General features: G+C 41.9%; 1 protein-coding gene and 1 pseudogene across 1 annotated transcript in view; one reads left to right on the forward strand and one right to left on the reverse strand.

Moving 5' to 3' along the window:
• Positions 1-9,106: 9,106 nt before the first annotated feature.
• LOC142110745 (vomeronasal type-2 receptor 26-like) overlaps positions 9,107-18,134 on the reverse strand; it is a 166,217-nt gene continuing 157,189 nt past the window's right edge. Inside the window, exon 4 of the mRNA XM_075193779.1 lies at positions 9,107-10,014. Within this exon, the coding sequence (XP_075049880.1) occupies positions 9,107-10,014 (908 nt within the window). The remainder of the gene's footprint in view (positions 10,015-18,134) is intronic.
• On the forward strand, positions 11,244-11,305 carry LOC142137205 (U6 spliceosomal RNA; annotated as a pseudogene).

Raw genomic sequence — 18,134 nt, forward strand, 5'->3', positions numbered from 1 at the left:
GGAGGGGAGGTCAGAGGAGAGGTGTGAGGAAGTCAGGCGGCGAAGTTGTCGATGAAGAGGGAGGTGGGACCAGGGGGGCGGTAGATGACAGTGACACGGAGGTGGATGGGGTACAAGAGACGGATAGAGTCGGCTTCAAAAGAGGAGAAGGAAAGGGAGGGTTCAGGGGGATGACACGAAAAGTACAGGCGGGGGAGAGGAGGAAGACACCACCGCCTGGACGGGCTCCGGGTCTGGCAGAGTGGGTGAAGGAGAGGCCGTCATAGGAGAGGACGGCGGCGGAGGCAGTGTCAGAGTCGGAGAGCCAGGTTTCCGTAATGGCAAGAAGGTTAAAAGAGTTGGACACGAAGAGATCATGGATGGCGGTGAGTTTGTTCAGACGGATCTGGCATTCCACAGGGCACAGCAGAAGGGGAATGAGGGAAGAGGAGAGATAGGTGGGCAGAGTGCTGGGGAGAGCGGGGGCAAGAGGGTGAGGTGGAGCCCCGGGAGAGAATGGGAATGGCGCATGGACATGGGGGCATAGTGAGAGGAGAGAGAGGCGCGGAAGGGAGAGGGCAGAGAGGAGCGAGGGAGAGAGAGAGACTGGGATAGAGGGCTGAAGAGGAGAGGACAAAGGAAGGGGTCAGATGGGAAAAGGAGGGCAGGATAAAGGGAGGTAGCGGGCGGTGGGGAAACAGAGAAGGGGCTATGGGAGGATACTAGGAGGGCAGAGGAGCAGGAGCCGATGGCTGCAAGAGATGGGGGAGACAAGGGACACGAGGAGACTGAGGGGAAGTCAGTAATGAGGCTTAAAAGTGGAAGGGAGAAAAGCTGTGGCAAAGAAAACAAGGCAGGAGGGCATAAGGAAAAACAGTGAACAATGGAGTGAGTAGCAGTGAATAATGGAGACAAAATAATGGGGAGACTAACAGTGGATAATGGAGACAAAAGTGAATTACAGTGGATAATGGAGACAGAACAGTGAGTAATGGAGACACCATACATGTTTTGGGGGTGTTTCTGTTGGTGGTGTAGTAATGAGCACCTCAAAATAGATTGTGTTACCAGCTCAGTTAGTGGCCAGGTGCTGTGGTTCCTCAATGCTCACATGTCAAGTGATTGTGGGGAGCAGGATTGGGAACCTTTAATTATACCCCCATTTAGAAGCTGATAGGCATGAAAAATGATTACGCAATTGTGGAAAAAATAAAGCAAAATACTAAGGGGTAGATTTATCAAACCTTCTAAAAAGGAAAACTGGAGGTGTTGCCTAGTGCAACCAATCAGATTCTAGCTGTCATTTCATAGAGTGCAGTAGTGTCGAAGTAATAATTAACAAAAACCCTATATTACCAATTAGTTCAATAGAATGAACCAATGAACTTGAATTTTGTGTTTGTGCTTTTAACAGAACGGAAAAACACATATTGCACAATACAGAAATTACATAACAAGAGACATGTTGTTAGTAAATTTCCAGTATTTCACAATATCGTCGAATAAGGCCAAAGAAATATTGGCTCCACATAAGCTCAAGATGACCCATCCAAAATGAACTTGTCACTTTAATTATAGAGACTTAGATTGCCAGCAGTGATGTAAGTTAGGAAGGTGTGTTTTAAAGTAATAAGGAGTTTAATCTCTATAAATGTATGAGCTAATCAAATATAGAGTGTCAATTGGCATTTGAGACCCTGGGCGTATGTCTGCTTCGTCCAGTATGGCTGTATCTATGTATAATATCATTTTAATAATAAACTATAGAAATATTATATTTTGGAAACCTGCTCATCTCATTTATTATTTCAAGAGAAGAAAAGAGAAAATCTTATACAAGCAAATAAATAATAGCTGGAATCTGAGTGGTCGCCATGGGCAACACCTCCCCTTTTCCTTTTTTAGAAGGTTTGATAAATCTACCCGTAAATGTGATCTGCTTCCTGGAAATTGAGTTGCAGACAAGAGGAATCTCCCGTTAGTGACATAATGTTTCTGGCTCGTTTGACCCTATGTTTATCTTAAGTAAACGGGAGACGTTAGGGTGTTGCATTTGGGCTAACTAAACTTATATCACCTATGGATTGGGTTTATCTCACATACTTACAAAACCTCAATACAACCATCATCCAGGGATCTACATTGAGAGCAACATAGAGGAGTTGTAAACTTGCTCACTGCTTTTAAGCTCTGGGTGTGATACATGTAGTTCATGTTATGTGTTTATTTGAGTTTATTTTGTACAGGCGCGCTACATACCCCAGTAGGCCATGGATGAAAATGCATGTGGGCTCTTTTTGTTCTACAGGTGCCAACATACCCATGTAGTTTAAGGCTGCCAGGGCTTTCTGGTGCCAGTGTTGTACCAGCAAAAAATAGATATTTTGAATGAAATCTTTTTTACCTCCCATCCTCCCCAGAGGTGCGGGAGGAGCCCTAGTGCTTTTAGCACAGGGCTGTTTTCCATTGAGTTGGTGCTTTTTTTTTTTGTTTAAACTTTATTGAAAGCATATAGCTAAAGATCTAGCAATGTAACAATATAACGCATAGATTACAAGGATTTCCATTTTCAAATATATCAATCAAAAAAGTACATAAGAGCAAAAACAAGAAAATAAATATATGGAGTAAAAGAACTAAAATTAAGAGGGTAGAAAAGGGGCAGGAGTGGGGGATGTGGGATGATGTTGGGAGGAGGACCACAAATGTCTCATATACGGTCAATCTCCTTGGAGATTGGAGGCATCAGTAAAAGCAAATGAGGAAAAATAGGGTGATATCATTGTAACCCCAAGCCAAAATTTCCCAATAAATATTCAAACATGGGACTCTATCTGCTGCCAACATGTAATCTTTATAACAATCAGTGTCCATGAATTTATGACAGGAAAACCAGGTGGTGTTAAAATCAGTGACTTTATCATTTGCAGAAGAATCAAGTCATCCGTTGTGATGTAGTAGTTTATTCGGATATACCAGTCCTTGAGGGATGGAGGATCAGGGCATTTACATCAGATAGGAATAACCGCCTTAGTTGCATTGGTCAGATGACTGAGTAGCGATTTTTTAAATACATTAGTAGGGATTTTAAGCAAGTTAAGGAATTAAAGGAGCCAGAAAACTAGTTCGAAAGGAACCTCATAGTTTAGAATGGTCTTAACAGTATGAACTGCCTCAATCCAAAATTTCTGAATGCGGGCTCGAGTTGGTGCTTTTCATGGGGGAGTGGGATAATTCCTCTGAGCCAAATGCTGAACAGGATAGAGCTGTGTGACATTATGACAGGGGGATCCCACGTTGCGGATGTCCTGTCATAGACAAATGCTAATTGCGTCCTCTTCATGGGGACTCATCCTGTTTATAACCCTGATATTACTGCTACCAGCCTATGCTATGCATACCAGTGGTGGCAACACATTTGGGCACAAACTTTTATTATTATTTTTTAAATGTATTTATCTATATTATACTTTTTTTTATAACTAGCAAGGTCCATGTTAATGATGATGGGGTTGAGCATAATAATGGCTATTTACCCTTCAGCTAAAGTACCTCCCAAATTCATTATGACATCACCAGGTCATGTGCCTGCTGCAGTCACATGGTAAACAGTTTAGGCAGCTGCTGCATATATTACTGTTCTTGTGTAGATTAAAGTTTTTTGAACTGGATATGAAGAAAGTGTAATGAGGACACACCAGTGGAAAGAGGGGCAAGTGGGGAATAAGATGCTGATTGGGGGGTGGATGTGACAAAAATATTTTGGGCAGGATAGCAGGTGAGAGAAAAGCTAGTGTTCAGGGGGCATGTGATCAGAAAATGTGGTGGGCAGGGTCCAGGGGCGGGCTGAGCCAGGGGGGCATCGCCCCCCCGGGCCGGTCAGTCTAACCCCCCGGAAGCAATATTATCCATATATAACCAGGAGGCCGCATCACTTGACAGGTGTTGCGGCTGCGTCAGCGCATGTGCGGCCGCATCACATCACACGCGATGCGGCCGCATCATCAATGACGCGGCCGCATCACGTGTCATGTGATGCGGCCGTCTGTGTGCCCCCCGGGCTGCATGTTGCCAGCCCGCCCCTGGCAGGGTCCCATGTGGCAACAATATTGCTGGGACGGTGGTTGCAGGTGAAAGAAGAGCTGTTTATCAAGTGGGCAAGTAAGTGAAAAACTGGTTCGCAGGGTGTGACGTGTGTGAAATGTTGGTTTGCAGAATGGCAAATGAGGGAAAAGCTGGTGAACAATGGATGGCATGTGATAGAAAGGCTGGAGGGCAGAAGGCATGTCATATTCTATTTTCCCAAATTTAAAAGCATAGTTTCACTTTACAAACAACTATGCAACTATTCCATAGATAAACAACCTTATAGTTTTACATGTCTGATTAAGCTTCTTACACAATCTAAACTTTTATAAAACTCTGCCACTCAAAGTCAGTAGATTCCTGATCATTAAAGCAAAAGCTTATAGGACAAGCTTCTTACGTAATACAGACATAGTATGCCATTCTGTGGTTTGCTTCAGATTCAAAGCAGTCATGGGGGTATATTTACTAAACAGCGGGTTTGAAAAAGTGGAGATGCTGCCTGTAGCAACCAATCAGATTGTAGCTGTCATTTTGTAGAATGTACTAAATTAATGATAACTAGAATCTGATTGGTTGCTATAGGTACCATCTCCACTTTTTCAAACCCGCAGTTTAGTAAATATACCCCATGGAACGAGATTACTGTTATTCACAAAATGGTGAAGCTGCTGATTCACAGCCTTCTTTATTCGCTGGAATACACACATGCAGTCTATGCAACTGAAGGTCTTAGTAGCTATGTAACTAACCCTTTAGTCCCAGGATCCATCCCACTCAGTCCATTAATTCACCCCACTCAGTGCCCACATAGACTTTCATTGTGTGATAATTAAGTTAAAGAGAAGTTGTGGATAATAAGTGTAAAGTTGGGAGTCAGTAAAATGTTTGATCTGATAAGATCATAGATGTGTTGTTATTGTATTGTGAGAACTGAATGGTAGGTGAGTAATTAGGGGCCTATTTATGAAACTAAAAGGTGGGATCAATCTCTGAATACTAACGTTTTTGGGGATTAAACGCAAAATTCTTATTTACTATCACTGCATCGCAGCAGATATCATAGATATCTCTTCGTGTTACTGAGCAGTCCCAATAACAGTGTATGGGCACTGCTCAGTATCGCTATTTACTAAAGATTGATAAAAAAATTTTTATCTTTTTTTAGCAATTTAATGTACACCAGCTGTACATTAACATAATTCAAAAGTTTCAGTGCTGTCAGCTCTGTTCCAAAGAGCAGAGCTGGACAGCGCATGTGTGGAGGGATCACATGATCCCTCCCTGTCACTCACCGCTCTCTCTCTGCAACTGTATAGTGCAGGGATGTTTGTGCGCATGCCCAAGGTTTTCAGTGGACGCATGCGCACTGGAGTGAGAACAGGACCCCCGTGGATCGCATATTTCTACGGAGGTGAAGAGGCAGTGGTAAGTATGTTTTGCATTTCACAGGAACAGCAGTTTTTCGGAACTGCTGTTCCTGTGTTGCTTTTTTCATAAATATGAGAAATAGTTCAATCCTTATCAATGCAATAAGGATTGTAAACTATTTTTCATTTTATGTGGTAGTTGATAAATGTGACCCTTAATGAGAAGTGGGGAACTAAAGGGACACTGGAAATAATCAATGACTAGGAGATGAGATGTCAGGATAAATTGGGAAGTATGGATTGGATATGATGTGGGGGCTAAAGGGATAAAGTGAGTAAAAGAGATGTAGAGGGGTAAGTAGAAGTTGGAGTGCAACTAAAAAATTAGGATCTGGTTAGGAATTTAGAAAGTTATATTGGGGTTGAGATGTGTCTATTGACTGAAACATGAGGACTGAGATTGGGATCTGAGCGGGATGGTTCAGGCTACTGAATGGTTGTGGTGAATGAGTGTAATGGTTCTGGCAAATGTTTATAGAAGCTGAATGTGCTGAATGTGTAATGGAGAGTGTTGGTTATGGGTACTAAGTGGGATGGTTATGGAAACTAATTGGGGTGGTTGTGGGGACAGACTAGGAAGTGGGGACTGAGCGGGATTGCTGTGGGGACTGAATGATATTGACGTGAGGACTGAGTCTTATGGATGTGAGGAGTTCTGTTACGCAGCTGCTCAGACCGTCAGATACCCTGCATCCTCTCCTCTCCCCCTTTCTCCTGTGCCCTTTGGAATGCTAGATCAGTCCGTAACAAATTGACTGCTATCCATGACCTTTTTTTATCCAACTCCCTCAACCTTCTGGCCATTACCGAAACCTGGCTCTCCGATTCAGACACTGCCTCCCCTGCTGCCCTCTCCTATGGTGGTCTCTCCTTCACCCACTCCACCAGACCCGGGGCCCGCCCTGTCGGTGGAGTGGGCTTCCTCCTTTCCTCCACCTGCACTTTTCGTGTCATCCCTCCTGAACCCTCCCTCTCCTTCTCCTCCTTTGAAGCCCACTCTATCCGCCTCTTCTACCTCATCCATCTCCGCGTCACTGTCATCTACCGCCCCCCTGGCCCCACCTCCCTTTTCCTTGACCACTTTGCTGCCTGGCTTCCCCACCACCTATCCTCTGACCTCCCCTCCATCATACTCGGCGACTTTAACTTCCCCATCGACAACCCCACCGACCCCGCCTCCTGCAAACTGCTCACCCTTTCTTCCTCTCTTGGTCTCACTCAGTGGACCTCTTCCTCTACCCACTGCCTTTGTCACTCCCTTGATCTTGTCTTCTCCTACCTTTGTAGTCTCTCTGACTTCTCAATTTCTCCCTTTCCTCTATCTGACCACCATCTCCTCTCCTTCTCACTCTCCTCTTCACCTGCTCCCCGCCCCCAGCCCAAACCTACTCTGTCCATTCGCAATCTTGACGCTCTTGATCCAGCCATTCTGTCCTCCTCTCTCGATACTCTCCTTTCTCCCCTTTCCTCCCAGGCCTGCCCCAACCAGGCGGTCTCCCTCTACAATCACACCCTCACCTCCGCTCTCGATGCGGTTGCCCCTGCCCACTCCGTCCACCCTCGCTGCTCTAAACCCCAACCCTGGCACTCCAAATTTACCCGCTTCCTACCCTTTCAGTCGGGGTCCCTCAGGGCTCTGTTCTAGTACCCTTACTCTTCTCTCTATACACCTCTTCCCTGGGTGAACTCATCAGCTCCTACGGCCTCAAGTACCACCTTTATGCTGATGACACTCAACTCTATCTCTCCTCTCCTGATCTCTCTCCCTCCCTCCTCTCTAGGGTGTCCGCCTGCCTCTCTGCCATCTCCTCCTGGATGTCCTCTAGATTCCTTAAACTCAACCTCGCCAAAACTGAACTCATTGTCTTTCCTCCCCCTCATATTTCCTCCCCCTCTGACCTCTCATCCACTGTCTGCTCCTCCTCTATCTCCCCTGTCCCCCAACTTCGCTGCCTCGGTGTCATCCTCGACTCCTCTCTCTCCTTTGCCCCTCACATTCTCTCTCTTGCTAAATTCTGCCGCTTCCAGCTGCGTAACATTGCACGCATTCGGCCCTTCCTCTCCCAAGATGCCACCAAATGTCTTATCCACTCTCTGATCATCTCCCGCTTCGACTACTGCAACCTTCTCCTCACTGGCCTCCCCCACTCTCATCTCGCTCCCCTTTGTTCTGTGCTTAACGCAGCCGCTAGGCTTATCTTCCTTTCTCGCCGTTCCTCTTCTGTCTCCCCCCTCTACCTAGCCCTTCACTGGCTCCCCTTCCCCTACAGAATCCTGTTCAAGCTCCTCACTCTCACATACAAGGCCCTCGCCAACTCCACTGCTCCCTACATCTCCAGCCTCATCTCTATTCACGCTCCATCCCGCCCTCTCCGATCTGCCAATGACCGTTGCCTCTCCTCCCCTCTGATCACCTCCTCCCATGCGCGTGTCCAAGACTTCTCCCGCACTGCCCCCCTCCACTGGAACAAGCTCCCTCCATCAGAACATCCCCTAATCTGTCCAGTTTCAAACGGCTCTAAAAACCCACCTCTTTCTCAAAGCCTTCCAGTCTCCCACTTAACTTCCTACCTCTTTTTGCCTCTTCCCCCTCCTCTGACTCTGCCACCGTTCATCCTTCTCTCCCTCTCATCCCTGTGTCTCTCTGTCTGTCTACCCCTCCCATTAGATTGTACGCTCCCTTGAGCAGGGCCATCTCTTCTCTTGTTTCCTTCACTTCTAACTCTGCTCTCCAGCTACCCTTCCCCCCACCCCTCTGGGGGTCTCCCCGTCATCCGTGCCCATCCTCTTGGGCTCCAGTGCTTGCTGGTTTTCCCTCCCCCTCTCTCTAGCTGTGCTTTAAGCTTACTGAGTTACTGTGCTTATTGTTTACTGTACCGTGCTGTCCCACCTTGTATTGTACTTGTTTGTCCCTGTACGGCGCTACGGACACTTAGTGGCGCCCTATAAATAAAAATTAATAAAAATAACAATAATAATAATGTAGGTATTACAGTGAACTCAGAAATCTATGAATTAGCAGCTCCCATATTGTAGGAATGGCAGCAATCTCAATCCATGATAGTGATGAATATGAAGTTAATCACTGGATGTGATCGGATACCATGTTTACATTGCACAAGGAAAACAGCCAGTAAGATTTCTGCTTTAATGATCATAATTTATTTAATTTTTGGAGTAATTAAACTTTTTTTAGCCTAGTTTCAAAAGTTTTCTTAAATTGTAAATCATGTGTTAATATATGAAGCCTTAATCTGACATGTCTAACCGGAAATTTTCTTGTCTATGTCATTCTTCTTTCTGATAAATCTATTTGCATTGATGTCACGCCTGTATAAAGATATTTCACATGTGAGAGCAGACAAGGGCTCTAAATATATTAAATTCAAACTATTATTGACCTTTGAATAAAAATGTCATGTAATCGCCCTTTGTGTTGGTCACATTACATTTCACCCTCTGTAGGGGGCAGCTGGGATAGATTTAGATATTATTTTGAATACTTCCAGGTGAATCTATATTTATTTCCATATACAGTCTTACAGCACAAACTGAGTGTAATTAAACATGATAACAAAGACAAAGTCCACGAGGGTACAGTATGTAATGTTCTACAAATTGCTCTTCTCCAGCATAACTTTTCTGGAGTTAAGCTCAGGTTTTAGAAGCAGAATGTAGAGTTTTGGGAAAAATATACAGCCAAGAATTCCAGCACATGAGGACAATATGGCGAATATCTCCACAGCCACCATGTATTTCCCTTTAGTGCTCAGATAGGCCGGGATCATTGCAATCCAGACACTGCAGAACACCAGCATGCTGAAGGTGATGTACTTGGCCTCATTAAAGCTGTCCGGTAATGTCCTCACCATGAAAGCCAGAACAAAACTCACAGCCGCCAGAATCCCCATGTAACCCAACACAGAGTAAAACCCAATCACTGATCCTTCATTACACTGAATGATGATCATTCCCTGGTAAGTGTGGTGGTCATACTCTTGGTAGGGAGGAGAAACAGACAGCCAAATACCACAAATCAGTCCTTGGACAGAGGAGCACACAATGACCACATAATTAGGTACTTTATATGTGACCCACTTCCTCCAGGAACTGCCAGGTTTGGTGGCCTTGAAAGCAATGCAGACGGTTACAGTCTTGGCCAGTACAGAAGAGACAGCAGTGGAGAAGAAGATCCCAAATGAAATTTGTCTCAGCATGCAGGTTATATCCACCGGCCGGCCGAGGAACAAGAACACACAGAGGAAGCTCAGCAAGATGGAGACCAGGAGAATGAAGCTTATAGCCCGATTATTGGCTTTCACAATTGGAGTGTTCCAGTAATAAATAAAGATTCCTAATATAAATAATGTTATGATAGAACAAGATAAAGCTATTACTGAAGAAATTAGCACAATAACATCCTTATCATAGGACAGAAAGTCGTATGTTCTGGGAATACATTTCATTCTTCTCTCATCCGGCCACTCTTCATCTGGACATTTATGGCAGACGTCACTGTCTAAAATTAAATGTAGAAAACACATGTATTATCTGTGTGGTCAGTAATGTGTTCAATATGAAACAATCAAACAACATGCAAGAATAAAAAAGTAACAATATTTAATATCACTTAAACCTGTCGTTATAGTTCATTGCATTTAGTGCATTTATATGTAAGTATATATGTGTGGGTGTGTCTGTCTAACCATATTTATGTTCATATACTGTATGACTATATATTTATACTAGAGATGTCCCTTGTATTTCAGTTTCAAAACTGGTGTCGGTTCTAAACCGCATTCGTGTTGTGGCTTTGCTGCTGGTTTTGCCAAAAATTCAGAACAGGTTTTGGTTTTGATTTTGGATCTGGATTTAATTAAACATTGTCATAAATAGCAAATAGATAAAATAATGTCATTTGACCTGTTTTTGCTCCAATTTGACTATTTATAATATTAATTTCCAGTCTTTCTCAGTCTATTTTTTAATGATCCCTTCACAACTGTCCCAATTTTCACCAATGTTGACCAAAGTCTGCAGTGAGCTGTCTTAATGAAGGATTCTGTAACTTTGCCATCATTGCATTTACTTTCTCTGATTCAGTTCAAATAATTATAAACTGCATAGTGTTGATTTCTCTTTTTCATTGCACCCAAACTTACTTCGCATGTTTAGACTTACTATTACTGTAATTGAATAATTAGATAACTACACGGACACCAATGTATGTTTGGCAAAAGGTAACAATTTTTAGTTAAGAAAAAATGGTGGCGGAGAGAGCAATGCGACTCAGCTAACAACAAAGAGCAAATCCAAACAGTCAGGTCAAATTGCCATTACACCGCTGGACCCAGGATATAATCCTTGTCGATGTTACAGCTTCCTAGTAACTGTCATAAGCTTTTAGAACTAGCAGGAGAGGTCTTCACCTATAGTAGCTGCCTTTCCTGTAAAATAGATGCACTCACACGTACTCAGATGCATCCAGAACTTAACTCAAAGTAGTAGTAGTAGTAGAGCTTATGAGCAAGAACTGGTAACACAGAGATAGGACAAATGGGACCAAGAGCATGCTCAGCACTGCTGAATCTTGCAAACAGCTTTTTTTAAATATAGATATCTCTGAATGACCCTGCCAAATTAGACAAGCATGAAAAATAGAAGATATTAGAATAAATAGCGTTTTTTTGAAGAGTGCAGCTGTGTGTTGACCCTCACATAAATGACCCTTTCAATATTGACATGTATTAAGATTAGCATGGCCCCTGCGCAAGGATGACACGCAAATTCGTGAAGCGTTCCATATTTTTCTCAAAGCCTAACAACCATCCACTTAACCCCCATCTCCTCCGCTCATGCTCCCCTCTCTCCCATTGCCTTAACTGGATCCTCTTGTGCCAGGTTTTTTCTTGTGTTTTCCAGTCACCTTTGCTCTGACCTTTGTGTCTGATCTACAGCCACATTCAGATTGCCATTGTGCAATGCACTTTGTGTCTGTTTTGCAGTCCACTTTCAGCTTGTTATTACGTTCTGCAACTTTGCATTGAATTTTACGGCTGTTTTATAGTGAGTTGTCAGCTTTACTCACATGTCAACCCATATGCCCACCAACTTTTCTCACATCTCACCCCATATGCCTACCAGATTTCTCTCACATGCGACCCTATATTCAGAATCCAGTGCTCAAACAGGTGTCAAAGGAAAAGCGATGACTATCCTCAGTCCGAGGGTGTGAAGATACCGGGTTTAATGTAACTGTCTGTGGTGCACAGCTGACCTACCCGGTACCTATCCAAGGTTCAAAATCACCCAGGCAAATATCCTAAATAAAAGTAAATAAGTTTATTTAACAAAATGGTAGCACCAAACAGCAATAAACATATTTCAATAATAACCTACAACAAATAATACTACATTCTGGTACAGACAACATACATGGTATAATGAAAACACTTCACCAGAATCCTATCCATGCTCAGGGTGTGCTGTCTATCCATTCAAGCTTCTCCCCCTCTCTCCTTTGAGGCTACCAGCAAGGCAGTGGTCCTGAGTCACTGTCAATCCGCTTTTGGCGGACACACAGCTCCCCGAGACCTAGAGAGGTAGATTATGGCAAAGGCAGTACTCCAGGGACCGATTGTCCCTTTCCTGTCAGGGGCAGAGGAATCAACCTCTGCCTGACTTTAGCTATCACTGGGTAGTGAATACCTATATTCTTTTCTCTAGAGATCCTTTTTAAAGCCTTAAATGACCTCATCAGCAATTTCAGGACCTAGCTAAATGGTCCTTTTCTGTGTTTACCTTTTCACAGGTAAACATACAGACAAAGGGATAGCAGATGAGTCACTCCTGATATAATTAAAGATAGGTATTGTTATGTGGTTATACAGCAGAGTTTGTTTAAACAGTAGAGATCACAACCCAGACACATTACATGTAAATACACAATGCAGTCCTGTGTAGTTAAACATAGAGCTCTGTCTGTGATCCTTTTCCCTATCCTAATACATGAGCCCCCCTGGTGTGATACATTCATACATGACTGGTGGTCAATAATCCTGCCTAGGCTGAGACAATGAACTAGTTTGCAAGATAAGAAAACCATGCTCGCAGATATTTTAACTACTTACAAATGGAATATATACAAGTTTAAATATGACTGAGAAATATGGGGAACCAAAGGCCTAGAAAAAGTCTATGTTTTTATAGTCCACTTGTGAGAAACGAGGTGCAGACTGGTGGAGGTGATATTAATACCTTGTTTCATCAAGAGGGGAAAAATCTATTTGATTGTCGTGTAGCACAGACATTAGTGCCTTCCCATCTCACTACAGGCTATGAGCGGAGTGGGGCTGGCCTGAGTTATACAGCTGAGGATAACAGCTCCGTATTAGCCGGGATGACTGTGGTTCTGTATGGCTGGAGGTTCAGATCTCACACATACACATAGCAGTGGAGATCTGACACACACAAGTAGAGAGTCTTTCCAGTCACTGTCAGAGTGCAAGCTGCACAGGACCATCTGTTGGATTTACCTACAGTGATTCGCTAGAAAATGGAGTTAATGTTTCTATCTCCATAGAGCTAGATTCATTCAATCCACAAAGTTCCCTTTCTTTTCTGGTTCCCTAAGTATCATTAGTGACAAAGTGGCACACAGAGCACAGTTTCCTATACCCTATTCCCTGCACTTATCACTGCTACCTATGGTCAGAGCAGGAACCGGAGCACAGAGCAGTTTTAAAATGAAATTGAAATTGGATTCACTAACAGCCGCCTCGAGCACCACTCAGACAAATTGAACTTTGTTATGAAATCAGCACCAGTGCTAAAAGTGGTACAGTGTTCCCTCCAGCCCCAAAACACACACCAGACCCACCGCGGCTGGCAAACATCGAAGAAGAAAATGTTTATGCAAGGAAAAGTCAGCCATATTTTTCCTCTCAAGTGAAGCCACTCAGAATACACCCAACACACATCTCTATATGACATGCGTAATGCTATGAAATCCCCTATCTTCAAATTTTTAAAACTAAACGTTTCTCAAAAATGTAATCCCTCAAAGGCACTCCAGAGTAACAATAGCTTTCTAACAAAACAATCACAATGGGGTAAATGTATCAAGCTGGGATTTTGGCAGCTTGATACATCAATTATCCCCATTTTTACTATACACAGGTTTATCTGAAATGCAGACAATGTCCGCATGTTGCCATGATGATGACGAGTCCTTAGAAGGCAAATCCACCTAGGTAGAAAAAAATATGTTACATAGTTAATGTCACTGGGCCTGATTCATCAAGGAAAGTTAAGCAAAAAATTGTATAAGTTTTCTTACTCAAGGTTTGCAAAGGGGTGTAAATTAGTTTATTATATTGCACATAAGGAAAATTCTGACTGTTTTTTCATGTAGCACACGAATACTTGATAGCTTATTTGTACACTGAAATTTAAAGTTGATCTGATACATGTCCTACACCAAATATAAATTTGCCATCACATTTTAAATTTACAACTCCCTCAAATGCAACATGGTTTTGCCTCACTTACGCACTCTTGCTTAACTTTTCTTAATTAATCAGGCACACTGTCCTTACACATTTTAATCAGTGGTAATCGCTTCAACGATTACGATAACATCGACCATCATCGGCCACCCGTACCCCACCCATTTTAATTAACCAAGGAACATCCCCAAGCCTATATGTCACCACAGTCGGAGATGGATTTAGTAGAAACACCAGCAACACACAAAGCAGCTGAGCAAGACATTTATCCTAGAAAGTGTAGATCAATTTTTGCAAGTTGTGGAGTCTGCAGAACCTGCACCACAGAGCCTTCCTCAAACAGCTCCACCCCAACAAGCGGAATCAGCAACTGCTCAAAATTTGCCAAGTTCCACAGCACAGTTTTGTGAAGTACAAAACAATTTATTGTAATTCCATCAAGATTCTATGAGGGGAATCCAAAGGCAGCTGACAGAACTTCCATAAGACCCAACTGCGGCTGTATACAACTTGTGAAAGGATTAATTGCAGCCTTGTGCAATAGACTGACTGGGGCAGTGAGAGATCTCTCAGGAAGTCTCATATCATCATGTGGCCAGATGCAAAACACACTAATAACATTGAATACATCCATGTCACGTACTCCACAGCGTTATACTGGTGATATCATGAACTCCACACCTAAAAATAAAAAATAATAGCAATTTGTTAATGTTGTTATTGAAAACCCTTGTGCTTTTTTTTCCTGGAAAACATTGCAACATATAATAAAAATGCAAATTTGCACATTAACACATTGTTGTCTTACTGTTCTTATACATCTTAAAAAAGTAAACTTTATGCAAACTGCTATTGGCCGTTGTGGTTTACATTAAAATTCTTATTCGGATATTTATGGTATAAATATTTAAAACATTAGATTATTTTTATTACAAAATTAGGTTTATTTCAAATCACATACACATATCCTTTAATTGGTAGCAAAGACTGAAGTCACCTAGTCTTGTGCTTATGATGAAGACTCTACATCATATATACAGAACATTAAATTTAGTGTAATGGTAGTTTGTAAAAATTTACATTTGACGATAAACCATATTGACCAGAAATAAAATCTGAACGATATCAGCCACATTAGCTAGGTCATATAGAAGCACAATACCAGCTGTATCAAAGCACCTGAATCTGGACTTCAAAAGGCCAAAGATACGTTCTATCACCCCTCTAGTGGTTGTGTGTGCCTCATTATATCTGTGTTGTGCAGGAGTCTGTGGATTCAACAGAGGTGTCATTAACTAATTATTTGACACCCATATCTTGAGTCACCTAGAGTGACACACAAATTCAAACAATTTAATAAATCAATAAACACACACAAAAAAAATATATAATGCATGAAGCTGCATGATTATTATATTACATGCCCAGTAGCCATCCCTCCGGCATCTCACCACCACTCTGAAATTTGTGAAAGAGGACTGCCTGGCAAAGGATATAGGCATCATGGCAAGAGCCAGGATAGCCTGCAACAACACTCATAACTTCCATGTTTGCATCACAGACCACCTGCACATTCATAGAGTGTGAATGGTGTCTGTTTGTATAGACTTCAGCCCTTTGATGACATTAGGTAATCCTGACAGCCTATAGAAAGTTACTTTCAATTCATGCCATACCGAATCCTGGTGAGGGAAGTAGACATATGTAGGCACCAGTTTGTTAAGAGCCTGGAGGATCTTGCCTGTGTGAGCCCTACAACCTGTGAGCACACAGACTGAAATGAGCCAGTTACAACAAATTGAAGAGAATACAATAATTTTTGCATTGGAGCAACATATAATTGGCTCCAAGTCATATCCCAAATGTGCATACAACTGCAGGAGGTTCTCTCTGTTAAACCTAATCATTTTAGTTACCTCCTGCTCTAAGAGGGAGTCCAGGTTCATACGTGTTCTAAAATCACAAAGCCTTTGAAAAAGTCAATACTGGATGAAAGGTGTCGCCTTATTACCTTGCTTTATTACCTTTGATTAAATACCAATATTGGATACCCTACTTTCTCTCAACCTTAATCGCCGATTAGTATATCCTGTATATGGAACTTATGTGATAAGATTGTTAGACAACATTTGGTGATCACCATAAACATGTGGAACAGCCGGGACCAGAGGACCTGCGCGGGCCTTCATATCGTGGAGACTGAGTTCTAATTATCTATTGGACTCCTAAACAGCCCAGTATCACTTGAGATTTATAATCTGAGTTCTAAAATATTTCTTAATTTTCATTGAATTATTTTATTCATGAATCTATAAGGCGGAAACAACAGATGATAGACAAATGGGTATTGATAAACATCTTTCTGGAAACAAACTGGTGGTGTTTTCTATGACTTTAAAAACACTTGGATTTTATGTTTATATGTTTTAATCAGCTAACCACAAAAATATAGTATATAGAACATTTAATATCTCTGCAAGACTTGGAGCTCATTTATACTAACCAACTAATTATATAAACAACATATATTGGAATATAAAGATTCTAATAGTTGTCAAATGAGCAGAGATTATGACTTAGATTATGAATGCTATTTGCCATATATCTGGTTGTATTGCTTCTAACTGATATTTGTGACTATTCATGTTGTTTGATTTGCATGAGGATTTATTACTGGTATATGGATTTTTAATATTTAAAATGAATAAATTATATGATTAAGGTTTAGCAATTTCCTTGGATTTACTTATTTAGATATTTTGTACATTATTCAGACCCAGATAATGAGAGAGTAAAAGTTATATACTCTGGGGCAGCAATATCTGAGCATCTCTCCAGAACAAAGGATGTCAATAAAAAAGACTCTTTCCTGAAGGTCCAACATGAGGTCAAGTCCCTTACAGGAGAATGCTGCCAAGATCGATCATAGACGTCATTGTAAAGGCTAAAGGGAATAAAGGGCATTATATGGAGTACAGGGTGTGAGGTACCAAAAATATTGAGGGCACATCCGTGATCATACGGCCCACACATCAACACAAGACCTGTGCAAAGCCGCAGCTTCGTCATCAAATCATAGTTTCCCAGACATTACCTTCTGGAGGTTATAATATCTGAGGATTCTCAGTTTGCAAGAACGAATCTTCAAGCAATTGATTACTTTTGGCATGCATAAATGGATCAGTTTTGATTTATTTATTTTGTTGCCCCTCCCTCCTCATCCAAATGAATTGCTTGAGTAGATCCCGTATACAAGGGCTGTCATGGAGTCCAATAAGAACTCCAGGCCAGTACAATATTCCCATCCATGCTTTTTGAACATGTTTGCAGAGACAGGGAATGAGAAGACAGGAAGGATAGGAAGAGTCTCTCTCTATACCTTCCAGGAGTAACAACCTTTCTTCCTGTCTATACTCTACTAATGGACTAAACGGATATATAAGGGCTGCCATGGAGTCTGGTAAAGAAAGATGCAAATTATGTTACCTGATCATTTATTTTCCTTGAAGAATCCATGACATTCCTAATATTCCCAGCCATGTTGTTTTGAAGATTTCCATAGAGTCAGAGACAGTTTGGGAAGACAGGGCGAATAGGAGGAGCCACCTTATATAGCTTTCTTCGTGTATACTCTCTACTAGGGTTGTCATGGAGTTCTTAAAGGAAAATAAAGTATCATTAAAATAATTAGCATCTTTAATATTGGTGACATTTTAATTGCCACAATATAAATATGTTTATTAAATAAATATCACCACAATTCTCATTGTGTTGAGCCACAGAAAGACAGAACAATCCCACATAGTGAAAGTTGCCAATTTAGCTTCATAGGGGGAAAAAGCCCATCCTGACTCCAAAAATAGGATTCATTTCCTGAATTATCCCATAATCTCATCTAGTTATTGTAGTAACATATACAAATTCTTGTAAGAAAGGTGTCAGAATTTCCAATATAAAACCATGGAAAGAACGTAATGAATGAAGTGGTTTTTATTAAACACCGGTTACAAAAGTTTCATGCTGCAGTACGGTTGGGTATGGCAGAAATGGCAAAATAACTCAGTAAATAACATATGCAGAAGGCGATGGTCTGCAGGACTTTATCACACAGTAGTGAAGATGACACACTAGG

Source organism: Mixophyes fleayi, chromosome 1, assembly GCF_038048845.1.
Source record: "Mixophyes fleayi isolate aMixFle1 chromosome 1, aMixFle1.hap1, whole genome shotgun sequence".
Taxonomy (NCBI): Eukaryota; Metazoa; Chordata; class Amphibia; order Anura; family Limnodynastidae; genus Mixophyes; species Mixophyes fleayi.